The sequence below is a fragment of the Meles meles genome, chromosome X (genome assembly GCF_922984935.1).
Source record: "Meles meles chromosome X, mMelMel3.1 paternal haplotype, whole genome shotgun sequence".
Classification (NCBI taxonomy): domain Eukaryota; kingdom Metazoa; phylum Chordata; class Mammalia; order Carnivora; family Mustelidae; genus Meles; species Meles meles.
The window spans coordinates 17,834,393-17,852,824 of NC_060087.1; the positions used below are offsets into that span (position 1 = coordinate 17,834,393).

General features: G+C 37.7%; 2 protein-coding genes across 5 annotated transcripts in view; both read left to right on the forward strand.

The window, feature by feature from the left end:
• MBTPS2 (membrane bound transcription factor peptidase, site 2) overlaps window positions 1-18,432 on the forward strand; it is a 40,843-nt gene that overhangs the window by 12,003 nt on the left and 10,408 nt on the right. For all 4 annotated transcript variants that reach the window (XM_045995530.1, XM_045995529.1, XM_045995531.1 and 1 more), the window contains exons 4-7: window positions 1,549-1,652; window positions 4,239-4,366; window positions 12,385-12,503; window positions 13,392-13,572. In XM_045995530.1, coding sequence (XP_045851486.1) covers window positions 1,549-1,652; window positions 4,239-4,366; window positions 12,385-12,503; window positions 13,392-13,572 — 532 coding nt within the window. The remainder of the gene's footprint in view (window positions 1-1,548; window positions 1,653-4,238; window positions 4,367-12,384; window positions 12,504-13,391; window positions 13,573-18,432) is intronic.
• On the forward strand, window positions 6,194-9,053 carry YY2 (YY2 transcription factor). The gene has a single exon (XM_045995532.1). It carries the CDS (start codon window positions 6,474-6,476, stop codon window positions 7,689-7,691), a length of 1,218 nt encoding a protein of 405 aa, XP_045851488.1. The 5' UTR covers window positions 6,194-6,473; the 3' UTR covers window positions 7,692-9,053.

Below are 18,432 nucleotides of genomic sequence, written 5' to 3' on the forward strand. Positions count from 1 at the left end.
CTTTTTTAAATGATTAAATGCCTAACAGTCTATTATATAGAATGCAATACAGCTATTAAAAATCACATTGAACCAGAAAACACTCATGGAAAAATGTTGATGATATCATTAAGTGAAGGGGCAGGTTTCAAAACCAGAGGTGTAATAAAAGTATAATTTTTTAAAGTGTATATATATATGTATATGAAAAGACTAGAAGGACATAAAACATCAAGAATGGTTTTTCTGTGTTTTGGGAGCAGCATTATAGACTTCTGTTTTTCTTTGAATTTTCCCATTTTCCTGCTTTGAACACATTTTATAATTAAAGTAATAATAAGACAGAAGAGGAATTTCCTCTAGAAGGATATTTTTAGGGTCCAGCTCCTGGACTATGAGAACAGATGCTCAGTGTGTGTGTGAATAATATTAAATACATGGTGTGTCCCACTTAACCTAATATATGGAATTTCTCCTTAACAGATGACATAACTTGGGAGTGGTTATTTACCTGACAAGACGATTCTTGGGTATCTAAAAAACTATACCATACAACGCTTACAACAGCAAACTTGCTTTGTGTATTCAGTGATACATACATGCACATCATCTTGGGAGCATGTGCTTGCAAGACAAGTTCTGTTGCTTCGTAAGTCCTTGATATGTCTGTACATTCCAAAGGACTTACTTCCTGCATTGAATGTTAATATAATAATTTTACGTATAATTTTGATATATTTTTCTGACCAATGTACTAGACAAATTGTTGGCATCAAAGAAATCGAGGGCAGGGTGCTCCCACTCCCACACCAGTGAGACCAGTGAGGCACTTGATTACACCACCCTGATTACCAGTGCTCATGTAATTTGGGAATACTAAAATGAAAACTCATTGATGGGAGGCAGGAATATCCTATATTACTCACTTAAGTACTTGGAACCTTGCAATAAAAATTCAGAGAAAGGACTAGGAATTGTAGCAAGAATTTCCAAATCAGGCTTCTAGCTCCTGAGGATAGAACAGTTGCTGACTCTGTTGCTGTCACTCCGCATTCCCTGGCACTTTGCCAGGCTGCCTAATTCTTTCCCATGGTGAAGACTTCAGGAAGTGAAAGTTTTAACTTTTTAACCTGGTATTCACTGTTATCTTTAGATTGGTGCTGTGGTTAACTCAAAAACTGCCTAGTTCAAAAAAACTGATGTTTTTACTTTTATAATGATAGAAGTAGAGAAGTAACCACTGATAGTCATATTACTTACTTACTTTTTTTTTTTTTTAAATTTGTTCTTTATTTGAGAAAGAGCGCACAAGCCAAGGTGAGGGTTGCGGGGGAATCTCCAGCAGATTCGGTGCTGAGCACTGAGCCTCAAGTGGGACTCGAGGTGGGACTTGATCTCATGACCCTGAGATCATGACCTGAGCTGAAACCAAGAGTCAGATGCTTAACCAACTGGCACCCCTACTTTTAGTTTACAGAACCTTCAGGCTGGAAGTTTAAACTTTAACACAGAGGAACATTGTGGTTTCTTTGTGCCCACGTGTGTGTTTATCATTGTGTCTGTGAACAGGTTCCTGGTATAAATTTACCTGTCAACCAACTGACCTATTTCTTCGCTGCAGTTCTCATTAGTGGTGTTGTACATGAAATTGGACATGGGATAGCCGCTATTAGGTAATGATATTTTTCTTTCTACTACATGTAATAACCTTTTACTTAGGAGGGTTTATTGCAAAAATCTCCTACATTTGATAGTTTTTTTTCTTTCTGTGAATATTGCCCAGTGCATATCCACATTATTTTGAGGTACCTACTCTTTTATAAAGATTAGTATATTGATGAATACTCAGTTAACTATGCACATCTATAACCTAGGTCTTTCTATCCTTTGCCCTTTGCCAGCCTTCTTATAATCTTCATGTTGCTTCAAGATTTTCATCAAACCCTGAAACCCAATCTTTTTTTAAAATTTTTATTTATTTTTTAAATTTCTTTTCAGTGTTTCAGAATGCATTGTTTATTGCACCACACCCAGTGCTCCATGCAATACGTGCCCTCCACAATACCCACCACCAGGCTCACCCAACCTCCCACCCTCCTCCCCTCCAAAACACTCAAGTTAGTTCCTCAGAGTCCACAGTCTCATGGTTCGTCTCCCCCTCCAGTTTCCCCCAACTCCCTTCTCTCCATCTCCCCATGTCCTCCTTGTTATTCCTTATGCTCCACAAATAAGCGAAACCATATGATAATTGACTCTCTCTGCTTGACTTATTTCACTCAGCATAATCTCTTCCAGTCCCGTCCATGTTGATACAAAAGTTGGGTATTCATCCTTTCTGATGGAGGCATAATACTCCATAGTATATATGGACCACATCTTTATCCATTTGTCCATTGAAAAGTGTCTTAGTTCTTTCCACAGTTTGGCAACTGTGGCCTTTGCTGCTATGAACAGTGGGGTACAGATGGCCTTTCTTTTCTCTACATCTGTATCTTTGGGGTAAATACCCAGCAGTGCAATTGCAGGGTCATAGGGAAGCTCTATTTTTAATTTCTTAAGGAATCTCCACACTGTTTTCCAAAGTGGCTGCACCAACTTGCATTCCTACCAGCAGTGAAGAGGGTTCCCCTTTCTCTACATCCTCTCCAACACACGTTGTTTCCTGTCTTGCTAATTTTGGCCATTCTAACTAGCGTAAGTTGGTATCTCAGTGTGGTTTTGATTTGAATCTCCCTGATGGCTAGTGATGATGAACATTTTTTTCATGTGTCTGTTAGCCATTTGTATGCCTTCATTGGAGAACTGTCTGTTCATGTTAGACAAAGGGCTGATATCCAAGATCTATAAAGAACTCCTCAAACTGAAACCTAATCTTTGTATTTATCATTAGGTTAGAATGGTAACTGCTAAACTTGAGCCCACCTGCCTGCCTTCTTAGTACTTTGTTTGACTTACTGGCTGAAATATTTTCCTGCTTCTACTCACAGCCTCTGCTGGCCAAAGCAAGAACACTGAAAGCTCTGGGATTGTTAACAAATATCATAGCCTGTCTAGAAACCCAAGTAGAAGATAAGAGAGGATGAGACCTGGAACTTGCTCAAGTATCATGCCATGTTCTTGTCTTCACTACACAAATATATCATTGTAATTATACCTGAGCATTTTAAAGGCTCCTAAACTTAAAAAGTTGTGATAGGGAAGCACAGTGCCCCCTTCACTCCCTCTGATAATTACTGCCATGATGAACACACATACTGATGGGAATGTGTTTTATCCCCTGGCTGTGTGGACCAGATAAAAGATTTTATAGAAGAAGATATAATTTCTTCTTACTACTTTCCCATTGCTTATGAACAAGAGTCTGTTGGCTGCCAATAAACTCTCATCTTGACAGAGCATATACTGTTACGCAAGTGTGACAATACAATGGTTTAAGTAGGAGACTACTTTTTTTTTTGTCTCTCTCCTTTGCTTCCATATTTTTAGCATTGCAGCTTTTAGGGTTTTGCATATAAAATCATTGTTATTAACAGTTTAATACTTCAATGTATGTTTGTGAAACAGTGTGAGTAATCTTATAAAATCCAACTGCCAAGCGAAAGTCAATTTTACAGTCAGATACTCAGTACTAAATGACAGCACAATATATTTGGGGAATTTTTTTTTAGCGTAGCTGTTTGGCCTTATGAGGCTATTAGAAGTAATTCCATTTTTAGAGAATGAACTGATAAAAAATAGTCCTCTTAAGAACAATCTGAGCATTATGCATTGTGAATTAACATTATGAATTAATAATGCAGGAATACACTTAGATAAACCTACACTTTTATTAATAATAGCTAAAACAAAATACTTTACTTGAATTATATTTTTTGTGTCCTTCTCTGAAAATAATTCAGAGTAAACCATAAAAATGTTTTTCATTTAGTTTCTCACAGAAATATTAACCATTTCTTTATATACGTGACTAATTTCAAGCTATTTGTTCAGCCTATTGGTTTCAAAAAGTTTTGAAGTTTTAAGCCTATTTCAGAATGCCCTTGTTTTACATAATGCAATTTCATAGATAACCAAACCCATACACTATTGTAAAATTATAAGATTTTATAATATCATATATGAGTTTATTTTTCTCAATTGTCCAGAGAGACTTGTTAAGCAAGAATTTAAATCACAGTGGCAAGTTTTAAGATTAAATACATTATTAATTTGAAAACTGCAGTACTAGTAGTAATTCCTTTTTCTTTATGATTTCTTAGGGAACAAGTTCGATTTAATGGCTTTGGGATTTTTCTCTTCGTTATTTATCCTGGAGCATTCGTTGATCTGTTCACTACTCATTTGCAACTTATATCACCAGTCCAGCAACTAAGGATATTCTGTGCAGGTAACAGACTTCAATTTCTTTATTCATATGTGTATCATTATAGAAAGTATTCACATCACAAATGAAAACATCTCACCTTTTGGTTGATAAATTCAGTTTATAAGATTCTCAGTTAAAAGTAACAAAACAAGGGGCTCCAGGCTGACTCAGTCTGAGAAGCATGTGACTCTTGAGCTCAGGGTTGTAAATTTGAGCCCCCTGTTGGGTACAGAGATTACTTAAATTTTATTTTTCTTAAGAAATAAAGCAAAATAAAATTTACATTCCAGTATCTTCAAAAACAACAATTTTTAAAAGGTTGAAAGTAAAATGAACAGGACATATCATACAAATGTGAACAGGAAATATGACTACATTAAGTTAGTCAGACACAGGGGGTGACTTAATAATCAAAAGGTGTGTAATCCACAGTGAAAATGTAATCATTGTGAACTCACTGCATCAAGTCACAAACCAGCAAAACAAAAATGAAAAAGGTGCAAGTGCAAGGAAAAAACAAAAATGTAATAAAGGAAGTTCATCTCATCTCTCAGTACATGGCACAAAAGTATGAAAAGTCAGATCATCAAAACTCAAATTAGTAAAGTAAAATTCAATAAATATATCAAACAATATATCAACACAGTTTCAAGTGACCATGAAACATGAAAATTGGCAAATTTAATTCAAAACATAATTGCAGTATATTTAAAAATGATAAGGACATAAGTTGTAAAGGTTTGCTAAAAGGAAAATTCACTGCCTTATGCAGTTATGAAATAAGAAATGAAAATAAGTCAGTTAAGCATTCAACTGAAGAAGTAACAAAAGAACTATAAAATAGTTAAGAAGCAATGTAATTAATAAGGATGTAGGTAGAAAATTATAAATTAGGAAAAAAATGAACTTAAGTCCAAGAGGCTTTTTGAAGAAAAAAAAGGAGTAAACATGGTAAAAAGCAGTATAGACAGAATTTGCAACCAGATTGGGGAATGGTAACTGATACAGAAAAAATTAAAACAATTATAAAATTGTTCTTTGTTCATTTCTGCAAAAAATTTTCTAAAACTTGGATAACTATTTAAAAGTATAAATGGTGTAAACTCCAGAGAAGATAGAAAAAAAATCTAAATAGGCTAATTAATTACAACGGGAGAAGTTAAGAAAGTTGATGAAGAATTCCCCTGAAAGTTTCATAGGTGTAATTCTTTCCAGTCTTCAAAGAAAGTTTTATTTAATTCCAATTCAGTATAAATTTTCCATATCACATGGAGAAGGAAATTTTTTTTAAAAATTAGGCTAATACATCCTGTAAAGTACCAAAAACTACATACGGTGTGTCTAAACAACGCAAGGATGGTTCAACAATAGGAAATCTATTTGAAAGTGGTAAGCTTTATTTACCATTAGGGGAAAAAAATCCTCATCTCAGCAGATATCGGACTCAGTATTTAAATTTACCATCCATCAATGGCTAAAAAAAAAAATTCCTTAGTAGAAATAAAAATAGCCAGATACTTCCTAATGACATAACACTAACACGCATTCCTATTAAAGGACAAGACAAGCAGTCCCATTATCGGTTATCACTGATACTATGAAATGGGTCCCTAAATGTGGGTCAGTACAGTGGGAGGGAAGAAAGAAGCAAAAATAATGTAAGCCTTTTTTTCAGGTACTATTACATACTTTGGTGGGGGAAGGAAAAGGGAAAATCAACAGAAAAGAGAAAAATTCAGTGAAGAACCTGGTTATCGAATTAATAGTCAAAAAACAATAGCGTGGCATTCGGAGTGGGGAGGGGAGGGTGACGTGTTCAAGAGGACTGGAACGTCCACGAGCGCGTGAGTGTGAACGTAAGCATGCGCTTGTTGAGGTAGTGGGAAGCGCATGCGCCTGGCGCTCCCAGAAGCACTCGCGTCTTCCGCGTCCTCAGCGGCTTTAGCGGAGTCGTCCGCGCGTCTTCCACGTCTTCCGAGTCTTCAGCGTCTTCGCGCTCAACCGCCCACACCAGCGTCTGGCGCTTGCGCTTTCCTCTGGAGCGCTCGCTTTTCTGTCAGCCTTTAACGCAGCCTTCCAGCAGCCCGCTCGCTGCCCAGGAACCAGAGCCTTCACAGAGCTCCCACCCATGGCTTCAAACGACACTCTCTACATCCCCACGGAAAGTTCGGAGTTACTCACAGATATCGTGGAGCTGCACCAGATCCATGTGGAGAGCGCTCCAGTAGCGACAGTCCCTGTGGCGTCTGTCCCCGTGGAGACCATCCCTGTGGAGACCATACCCGTGGTGGAGACCATTCCTGTCGAGACCATCCCTGTGGAGGCTATGGCGATGGAAACCATCGCAGAGTACGAGATTATCAGCGGCAATTGGGTCCACGGCGGCCACCACTATCCACCTCTGATCGCGCTGCAGCCACTCTTTCCCAGCAGCCCGAACCAAGGGGACCACGACCAAGATATAATCATGGTGCAGACACAGGAGGAAGTGGTGGGCTACTACGAGTCAGACAACCTGCAGACCCACAACAGTTTCGAGGACCAGATGGTCATTCCGGCTGATGAAGATGAATGCTTCCAGCAGACCCTGGCTTCCTTGTCAGCCTCTGCATCATCGTCAACCCACACCCGCAACAAGAAGCGCAGCAGCCAAAGCAAGAAGGCCAGCGGTAAGAAAAATCACACGACCAGTGAGCCCCGGGCGGAAAGTAGCAACTCCGAGATGGGCCCCAAGAAATGGGAGCAGAAGCAGGTGCAGATCAAAACTCTGGAGGGTGAGTTCTCCGTCACCATGTGGTCCCCGAGCGAGAAAAAAGACCACGAGACAGGACAGATAGAGAACTCAGCTCCTGATTATTCAGAGTACATGACCGGAAAGAAGCTTCCTCCTGAAGGTATACCTGGTATTGATCTCTCAGATCCTAAACAACTGGCAGAATTTACTAGAATGAAGCCAAGAAAACCCAAAGAAGATGCTCCAAGAACAGTAGCTTGCCCTCATAAAGGCTGTGTGAAGATGTTCAAGGATAACTCTGCTTTGCGGAAACATCTGCACACTCACGGTCCTCGAGTCCACGTATGTGCAGAATGTGGCAAAGCTTTTGTCGAGAGCTCAAAACTAAAACGACATCAACTGGTGCATACTGGAGAGAAGCCCTTCCAGTGCACATTTGAAGGCTGTGGAAAACGCTTTTCCCTGGATTTCAATTTGCGTACCCATGTGCGAATCCATACCGGAGACAGGCCCTACGTGTGCCCCTTTGATGGCTGTTATAAGAAATTCGCTCAGTCAACTAACCTGAAATCTCATATCTTAACACATGCGAAGAACAAAAGCAGCCAGTAAAAAGAGAAGACCCTTTTCAAACTCGGGAGGTGTCTTCTAGGAGTGTGATTGCAAATAAATATGCCTCTCTTATGTATTGCTTCTAGGAAATAATTTTTTTAATGATTTCCTGCACATCTAAGATTTTGATAGACTAGTAAAAGTGAAAGTAAAATTTTAAAAAAGTATTCCTTTATATAAGATGACATGGTTAAGATGTTGTATCTTGTTCTGTAATGCTATTTGAAATACATGGTGTTTTTGTAAAGTTTGGTCCCAATAGGAGGATAATTTGTGAACCTCATATCAAAAGACAGTTCTTTACACAGCTGTTCTAAAAATGGAACTTTTTTTCAGGGTTTTTTAAAATACGAAGCTCATGCATTGCTTGCAAGTTTTTAAAATTCTGTAGTTTCCAAATGTTCATATTTATACTTTTAGGAATACGTTTGGTAATTCTTTGTATGTTTTTTTTCTGAAGGTTGATAATGTTTTGCATGCAAAACAATGAACAATTACATACATATATAGTTTCCTGTTTAAAAAGAAACAGGTTTCATTTGCTATCTTAATTTTGGTTGTATTCTTTGATGTTAACACAAAGCTAACTTTTAGCTGCACTGTTTTCCTTGGTCTCGAATTAGATGTGACTTAATAGTATTAGTAATTTAAATCTATTTTAGTCATTTTATTTCCCCAAAATACTGCTGGGTGCTTTTGTTTAGTATAATTTCTTTGCATGTTCAGTTAGAGAGTGGTGCTCAATTGTACAATATATTGTGTATATATTGACTTTTTAACACTTGATGTGTATATCTTGTGTAATAGAAAAAGCAAAAATAAAATACCTCTTCTGAAGAAGGAAAAAAAAAAACGTGCCTATATAAATACCATAGCTAGAAAACAGAGAAAATGGGGAGGGTGCTACTGGTATGTGGGTAGTGGCTAGGGATGTTGCTAAACATCCTACAGTGCACAAGATAGTTCCCCACATCACAGAATGATGTGGCCTAAAATGCCACTGGTGTCACTGTCAAAAAACTGCTCTAGAAAAAGCAAAAGTTATAACAAAGATTCCTTCGGTATACTTACAAACAAATCATTAATGGACAAGAGGTTGTTTAAATAAAGGAAATGTGTATGTTCAACCACCCTTATTGCCACTTAGCCATCATGGGCAAATCTGGAGTCTAGCGGGGTGATGTTATACCAGCTGCATCCCTGACAAGAGAAAAGAAGCTGTCTGGAGATTCAGGAAAGTAGTGCTGCTCTGTGCCCCCTCTGTTTGGATGGGAAGATGATAGCGTCTATGCTATGGTTGTGTGGTGGAATTATCCTGATAGGGGAGAAATGGTGAGAGTGCAACTCTCATGGCAGTCTCCTCGTGGACTGTCATCCTGAGGAGTTGAGGGGAAGCTGGATTTAACACGTGTTAACAGTGGCAAATCTAATCAGTGTTGGGGATGGATTATTTTGTGAAATTGTACTGGAACTAGCAGTTTGGCGGGGGGGGATTATAACTGCGTGCCTAAATTAGTTTCACTAGAGTAGATTCCAGTGGGCAAAAAAAAGTTTTATTTTAATTTTGTTTTTTAAACGAAGCTATGAAAGCAGTATAAGAAAACACCAGGTGAGTATCTTTATAATCTTGAACTGGGAAAGGCTTAACACAAAGGAGCAATTTGACCACATCAAAATGTAAAATGTCTGCATAGGCGAAACTATAAACCAAGCCAAAAAACAAACTGGAAGAAAAATTGTAATACCTCTTACAAAGGATCAAATTCAGGGGCGCCTGGGTGGCTTGGTTGGATAAGGATCTGCCTTACTCTTACTCTCTCACTATCTCTGTCTCTCTCTCTCAAATAAATAAAGTCTTTAAAAAAAGACCAAATTCTTCAATATATACATTCAGGAATAATATATACAAATTAGTAAAAAAAATTATATATATATATATATATAAAACAGGTGAGGGATAGAAATAGTTCTCAACAGAAATACAAATAGCCCTTTAATAAACATGGGGGGCACCTGGGTGGCTCAGTCGGTTAGGCATCTGCCTTTCATTTGGGTCGTGGTCCCAGGGTCCTGGGGTCAAGCCCCGCATCAGACTCCCTGCTTGGCGGGAAGTCAGTTTGCTGCTCCCTCTCCCTCTTCCCCCTGCTTGTGCTCTGTCAAATAAATAAAATCTTCAAAAAAAAATAAACATGGAAAATGTACAGGCTTAAACAAATCACAACAGATTTTACTTCTAACATAGCAGATGACAAAATCTAACATAGCATCCAGTGTTACTTACAGGGTAGGGAAACCTATGCCAATTATGAGAACATTAATGCAGACTCATTGGAGATCAATTGTTTTTTAAGATTTTATTTATTGGGGCGCCTGGGTGGCTCAGTGGGTTAAAGCCTCTGCCTTGGCTCAGGTCATGATCCCAGGGTCCTGGGATTGAGCCCCACGTCAGGCTCTCTGCTCAGCAGGAGGCCTGCTTTCTCCTCTCTCTCTGCCTGCCTCTCTGCCTTCTTGTGATCTCTGTCTGTCAGGTGAATGGATAAATCTTTAAAAAAAAGATTTTATTAAAAGAGAGAGAGAGAGAGCACAAGCAGGGAGGAGAGGAAGAAGCAAGCTCTCCACTGACCAGGCAGCCCATTGTGGGGCTTGTTCCCAGGACCCTGGGATCAGGACCTGAGCTGAAAGTGCTCAACTGACTGAGCCACCCAGGCAGCCCTGGAGGTCAATTTCAGTGCACATTTTTTGACCCAACAATTCCATTTCTGTGTAACTTTCCAAACCCCCACAGATGCATACTTAGATATATATCAATATGAACAAAGCTATTTGTTACAGCATTGTATGAAAAAGTTAAAACAACCTAAGTGATCATTAGTAGGGAACCTTATAAATAAGTCAGTGTGTTTTTTTTAACATGGATTACTCTGTAATGGATATAAGAACTGGGCATTCTGATAAATTAGTAAAATAATGAATATAAGAAAATAAAGTAGTGGGTTTAAGAAATGGGCTAGATATGAATATGCAGCTGAGGGGAAAGTCCAAAGTACATACATGGAAAAGCAAAACATAGTTTCCAATAAATAGTTTGATACTGTTGGTGAATTTAAAAGATTTCTCTCTTTATAGAACAGAAAAGATTGTTTACCCATTGTGTCCTGGACTAGAATTACTCAGGATATTTCTGGAATTAAGCAACTTACAACACCCCCAAAAAAGTGGAAGAACATCTTAACAGTGTGAATAAGGTACATGAAACATGTCTTAGCCAGTGTTTGACTACTATAATAGCTAGAAATAACAATGGCTTGAACTCTCATAAAACTTAGCAAATGTAGGTAGTTCAGCCCTGATATGTTAATTCTGTTATTTGAAGGACTCGGGCCCTTTCTATCTTGTTAGCTCTATTATTCCCGACACGCAGTTTCTACGTCATGGACTCAGGTTTATCTCCATCACAGCTCCAATGTAGCTATAGTGCTGTCCACATCACCTCCACTTTATCCTGTTAGCCAAAGTGGCATATGGCCATACTCAGCTTCCTGTGAGTATAGGAAATGACTTTAGGTTCCATCTCTGACATTTTAAAACATTGATTCTCAACCACTGGTGCTGTTACCCTCCTGGAGATGTTTGGAATTTGTGGGGCGTAGGGAGCATTCTTTGGTTGCCTCAGCGAGGAGAGACTACTAATGGCATTTAGTAGATGGGAGCCAAAAATGCTGAATATCCTGTAATGCAAGGGACAGACTTGTACCAAGAATTGCGAGGTCCAGAGTGCTGGTAGAGCTCCCACCCTGCCGCGTGAGAAATACTGTAGAAGGAGGAAAGGCTAGGTATGGAAGAGAAGGATATCTAGTGGATATGCTAGTGATTGTTTAAGCCCTATCTCTGGAGGGGAGAATGAACAGCTCTCATAAGTAGCATTTGCTGGTTTCTGTGGTATAATTACTCCTGCCTTGGCCAATTTCAAGGTGCCAACCCAAAGTCCCTGAAGGAGGAATTAGGAAGAGATGTACACAGTCAGCTGTGGCGAGCTGGTAGGACTAGCCTCCAGCACACCACTGAGTTCGCCTTAACCTTCTCTGTATTTAAAAAAAAAAAAAGGAAAGAAAGAAAATCTCTGTATATACAGTACATATGGTTATAGTCTGTGACATGGTGTAAGTTACTGTGTTTGGTTCATCAATAGTATTCTCCATAACAATTTAATTCTTAAAACACTCCCTTTTTCCAAGTATCATTTGGATTTCCATAAACCAGCTCAGCAAGAATGTTTTTTAATTTCATCTTTCATTTGAATAGCTTTGAAATTTTTTTCAAAGATCACAAGTATGCTTCAGTTAATAATGTATACATTTTCTGAAAAGAGGATGAAACAAGTAGAAGATACTAATTCACTTTACATTTTATATATATATTAGAATATATAGATTCTACTAATGTTAAATCATATTAGTATATGGTCTTCCTAATGTGGTAGTAACATGCTCATTTTACATCTCAGTATCTGAAATGGAAGAGGCCTCTAATTGAACATCTTTCCTTGGTACTAAAGTAGATCTATCTACTTCACAGCTTCTTCTGATTACTTCACTAATTTATCAGAATGCCCAGGTGTTATGTAGTTGCACACCTAGGTCATTCCTGTCCCCGGTTGAGCTTATTCTTTTTTTTTTCCCCCCTCTCTTTTCAGGTATCTGGCATAATTTCGTCCTTGCACTCCTTGGTATTTTAGCTCTTGTGCTCCTCCCTGTAATTCTCTTGCCATTTTACTACACTGGAGTCGGGGTGCTTATCACGGAAGTTGCTGAGGTAAATAATGAGGATTTTGTGGAGCGTTGATTTACCAGACTTTGTGGTATAACACTTAGCATTTTATGTTAGGAATATATATTCAAGTTTTCATATGCAGAATGTTCAGTTTCTCCTAAAGAAATTACTATAATCCTTTTAAGTTGGGCAAAAAGTTCTTTGAAACCCATTGACTTTTTAAAATTACTTAAAATTGTTTCTGTTCTGAGTTATAAAGATAGTATCAAGATTTTCTGCCTGTACTTTGTTGATAAAATGCATCATTTGCCTTTACTGTTTATTTTTATAACTGTGGTTTTGAGTCACATGTCCTTAAAAGTAAAAAGATTGAAACCTATGACCAAAACATTTCATAGGAGTTTAAGTTACTTTCTTCAACTCTTTATTTCACTGCCTTAGGCAATAATTACTACAATAGCATCAAGTCTTCTATTCAGGCCTTCAGAAGAGGAAAATTACCTTTGTGAGTCCCTGGCTCACATATTCATTGTGCTGATGGTATTGTCTGCATATTTGGGAGTGTGTTTAGATAAGGATTTTTCTAATAATTTTATTCCCTGAGGGTATACAAGATAATGAAGGCATTCTGATGACTACTTTCAGAAAAAATTTTAATTAGCAGTTTAGGAAAAACTTTATCATTTTAATCTTGATAGCTGGCAAGTGGGTTTTTTTCAGTAATGAAAAATTCGGAATCTTGGAAAAGTAGGAAAACTGTTAGGTATTTTGTTAATGTTCCAGGACTATACATCTTGGATTCAAAGCCGACTTATTTTTTGCATTAGTGAAAATATTGTACCTAAGTAGCTCAGTGTCTTTATTATTTGGTCAGATTAATCATAGCTTGTCTTCATACATTATCTGATTTGGTTGTACCCTCTTCCCAAGGACTCGCCTGCCGTTGGACCCAGAGGCCTTTTTGTGGGAGACCTTGTCACCCATCTACAGGATTGTCCTGTTACTAATGTACAAGATTGGAATGAATGTCTAGATACCATCGCCTATGAGCCCCAAATTGGTTACTGTATTAGTGCATCAACCTTACAGCAGTTAAGCTTCCCAGCTAGAGGTGTGTATATTTCTTCAGTATAATATAATGCTTCAAGCAACAGTACTTGCCATTCACCAATTCTTAGACCATGTCTGTAGATTTATTTTGTTCTAATTTCTTTAAAGTAAATCAGTAAAGTACTAATAGGCCCAAACTAGGAGATTTTCTTCTTGGTAAGTTGGGTACTAATATTTATAATTGTTACTGAATTTCTAATTAATTTCATAATGTTATATTTGACTTTTAGGACTTTGGTATCTGATTCTTTCTTCATTTAGAAGAACTTGTGTTAAGTCAGCATTCAAGCTCAACCATAACCAATTAACTAAATTCCAGTAATTAAATACCCCCATGTCGTATGGGTGGTGTCATATCCAAAGCTATTTGGGATAGAGTTATTTTATGTGGCAGGCATCTAGAGGAAGTCATTTTGGCATCCGAAAATACACTCTGAAGTCAGATCTTTTGTTCTGTGTAGCAAGTGACAAGGTGAAATAAGTTTATTCTCAGAAGCTGCCAGATTTATTTTGAATTCTTTCAGCTCTGAAAAATCAGCCTCCCGAGTCTTTATACAAAATCATGGGGCCCAGATTATTGCCAGTGTTGAAAAACACAAATCTTGTTCACAGACCATATTTTTAAGTCAAGAAATACCCTGGATGCTTGTCCACATCTACTTGGGGCTAGGAAATATAAATAATCAAGAACAACTTCACTTTAGTACTGTGTGCAAGAATGGCAGAGTAGTAGGAACTGATTTTTAAATTTTTTTCAAGTGTAATCTTCCATGTATAATACAATCTTAAGAACTTTTATTATTGTAAAAAGTTTTCATACATAAAAGTCAAGAAAGTAGTGTGGGGGTGCCTGGCTGGCTCAGTCGAAGGGGCATGCAACTCTTGATCTTGGTCAGGGTTGTAAGTTGGAGCCCCACATTAGGTGTGGAGATTACTTAAATAAATAAAACTTTTTAAAAAAGTAAAGAAAAAAAAAGTAGTATAAATGAAACCTCCTGCATCCTTCTCCCCGCTTCAGCAATTATTAGCATTTTGCCAGCTTTTTTAATCTAATTAGCCCACTTTTGAGGGGAGTATTTGAAAGCACATCCCAGGCATTGTATCATTTCCTCCACGAACTTTAGCATGCCTTTAATATATGATGACTTTTTATTTTTTTATTTTTTTTTAATATTTTATTTATTTATTTGACAGAGAGAAATCACAAGTAGGCAGAGAGGCAGGCAGAGAGAGAGAGGGGGAAGCAGGCTCCCTGCCGAGCAGAGAGCCCGATGCGGGGCTCGATCCCAGGACCCTGAGATCATGACCTGAGCCAAAGGCAGAGGTTTAACCTACTGAGCCACCCAGGTGCCCCTATGATGACTTTTTAAACATGACCATAGTACTGTTATTCACACCTAAGAAAATTAACACCAATTTGTAAGAACTAGTTAGCATTCACTTTTTCCTAATTGTTTTTTTCATAGCTGGTTTAGGGTGAATGGTATGCCCTTTAAGTGTCTTTGAACTTGGAACAGTTCCCCCTCTTGGAGGGGATATCATTTAAGAAACAGTCATTTGTTTTGTCAAATTGCCCATATTCTGGATTTGTCTGGCTCTGTGTTATCCTTATGATGTTGTTAACATGTTCAGCTATCTCCCAAATCTCCTATAAATGGTCATTATAAATGGTCATTGCTTAAATTCTGGTTCCATCTTTTGAGGGGGTGAAAATATTTCATAGTTGTTGCTCACTACTTCCTATTGTATCATGTCCGGAGGCACATAGTGTTACAGCTTGTGGTAATGTTAACATTGTTCAGTGGGCTAACCTGATTCTTGAAGGTTGAAATATTTATCAATTTTTCTTGTTCTCAAGAACCATTTGCCATCTTCCCAAACATTTCAGGTGACACAAGGTTGGTATATGACCTATAATGCATTCTTCTCTGAGAAAAATAATATATTATCTCATACTTCTTAAGTCCTTTATCATTTTCCTCCCAATTTCTTTAAATTTGATATAATTTCTATTGAATTACAAAAGCCAAACTGACAGAGTAATCAAGTAAAGTTCTTTCTAGTAGAACTGTTTTATTTAGAGTAACTGCATTTCAGATATTTAAGGTATTGTCCTTTTCCTGTCAGACAGAATGGAAATGAAAATCTGCCCTGAAGTACTCTGAAGCTCTTAACTTTTTGAGTATTTCACTTTTATGGGTCATATGCTATATTTTGGAGATGTTTGTATAAAAACCTAAAGCAGTGATTATTCCTTCCGCACTAATAAAAAAAATCAGTCCCAAAATAATTCTTCAATATCCATTTTATCTCATTATAAGTGACTGTATTAGGATGCAGGCTGATTCTACATGATGGCTGTGTCTGATAAACCTCTACCTCTATTTAACCATTTGAAAATGGAGTACGTATATTTAGCTAGCTTATAGGAATCCTAATGACTGTAAATGTAACTTTAAGTAAATACCAGATTAATTTTTAATGGCAGACTTGACCACTGGGGCTGTGGACATTTTTAAGAAAGCTACGGATTAATAGTATTTTACATGTATCTAGATACGGTTTTTTATCCTTCATTATAAACATTGGGGAAACATTCAGCTAAATATGGTAATACAAAGTGGCCAGTAATCCAAAAGTGATGATTTGTGTTCATTTTGGAGTGGAATTTAGTATACATAATTAAAATTCTAGGAATTTACACCACTGCAGAAAAATAAAGCCACCTTGGAAAGATCTGACCCTGGAAGTGCATATAAGCTGTCCCAACCAGTCATATCTGGCCACTTATCTCTCACGGTATATTATTAAATTTTTTAAAAATATAATCAAGCAGACTGGATGTTCTTCTTAAAAGTATTAATAAATAGATTTCTGTCAAGTTAGAAAAATGTGGTTCATCTACCTTATGATTTAAATTGTTTAGATCTACTTTTTCTTCTGTTAATCCTTTACTTTTTTCTCTTTCCTGAAAGCATTGTCTTGGGTAAGAAAGGCTATACTAAACAAGTCCACCATTGGAACTACATTTTCAGGATCATGAGATTGAAAACTAAAGGCGACTGGGTGGCTCAGTTGCTTCATAAGTGGCTGCCTTCAGCTCACGTTATGATCCCAGGGTCTTGGGATCAAGTCCCACATTGGGCTCCTTACTCAGTGGGGGAGCCTGCTTCTTCCTGTCCCTCTGCCCCTCCCCCTGCTTGTGTGCTCGCTCGCTCTCTTTCTCTCTCTCTCTGTGTCAAATAAATAAATAAAATCTTTTTTAAAAAATAAATGAAACTTTGAGCTCAGATTCAGACATCCCCCTTGAATAGCCTGCATTCCAATTCAGAGGAGGCAAGAGTATATCCCTGTAACTGCCTGGCAATGAGAATATTGTCCTGTCCTACATATGTTTACCTCAAGTGAGAAAAGACCCTTCCCCCACCTGGTTTAAGATAATAAGAGGAAAATTTCAGAAAGACTTTCCATATATTTTGAGTACCTAGATTGTTTTTATGCCTGAATCTTCTTTAATGTTTAAAGTAAAGTATCTGTTTTTCCATTGTGAATGTCAAGTTATGATCCAAAGGTTTTTTTGCTATCCTAAACTGAAGAGAGAATGTGTGTGTGTATGCATGTGTCTGTGTGTGTATGTTTATAATTTTTTAACTACTGGTTACTAGGTGATGCTGATAAAAATTCTACTGTGGAACTAAGAATAAATAACTAGGCTTGCCTCCCTGTGTTTGAGCTCTAACTACATTTATATATTTATTGTAAGAAAATTGTTCAGTTCATTTTAGTAATATAGAAAGCAGTAGGGACTATGAACAGTAAATTGGAAAAATCTCTTCTTTCCAGTCTTATTCTAAAATTAACCTCTGGTAGGGTACCTGGCTGGCTCAGCCAGTGGAGCGTGCAACTCTTGATCTCAGGGTTGTTAAGTTTGAGCCCCACATTAGGTGTAGAGATTACTTTTTTTAAAAAAATTAAAAATATGATAAAATAAGCCTCTGGTCTAGACTAGTCTTTAGAGGCTAGACTATGTCAACAACTGTGTTGAGGCCCATCTTAGGGTATATTTAGAGTATGCAGATTCTCCCTGTAGTAGAATTGTGCCACTGATCTGTTCTTGAATTACCTAATTGTCTCCCAGACTGAGGAGATTTAAGGGTCAATTCTAATCATCTAGAGTTAAATTCAACCTATGAATGCCTCCGGGGCCTCTCATTGCAGTCTTGAGTTCTCATTCTAAAGTAGAATTAGATTGGCCTCTCATCCTTAATAAAACTATGTACACTAATGTGAAAATTGTCTGTGGCATCACTATCTTTATTTTATTTTATTTTATTTATTTATTTGACAGACAGAGATCACAAGTAGGCAGAGAGGCAGGCAGAGAGAGAGGAGGAAGCAGACTTCCTGCTGAGCAGAGAGCCCAATGTGGGGCTCCATCCCAGGACGCTGGGATCATGACCCGAGCTGAAGGCAGAGGCTTTAACCCACTGAGCCACCCAGGTGCCCCGGCATCCCTATCTTATAGGTTAAGAAATGAGTTACAAAAATTGGCTTAGCAACTTGTCCTTAAATGTGACCCAGTAGAAAAGATTATAAAATAGTTTTTAAAACTACAACTTCTTTTAATAGATACACAGAAATATCAAATTTACTTCTCAAATCACAACAAAATATTTAACTCTTTATCGGAAAATTATGTTTTTCAGGAGGTATTTAGACTTGTCAGGATGGCCACAGCCATGGATTTATGTTTTGGTTGGAGTAATCACCATAGGAAGAAGTCATAACATAGAGGTTGCAAATTGGTGATGGCCCAGAGGCCAAAGCCAACCTCAGCAGATACATTTGGTTTGGCCTGTGT

Excerpts from the sequence above, each read along its gene's own strand:
- YY2 (XM_045995532.1), top strand. The coding sequence starts at position 6,474 with ATGGCTTCAAACGACACTCTCTACATCCCCACGGAAAGTTCGGAGTTA.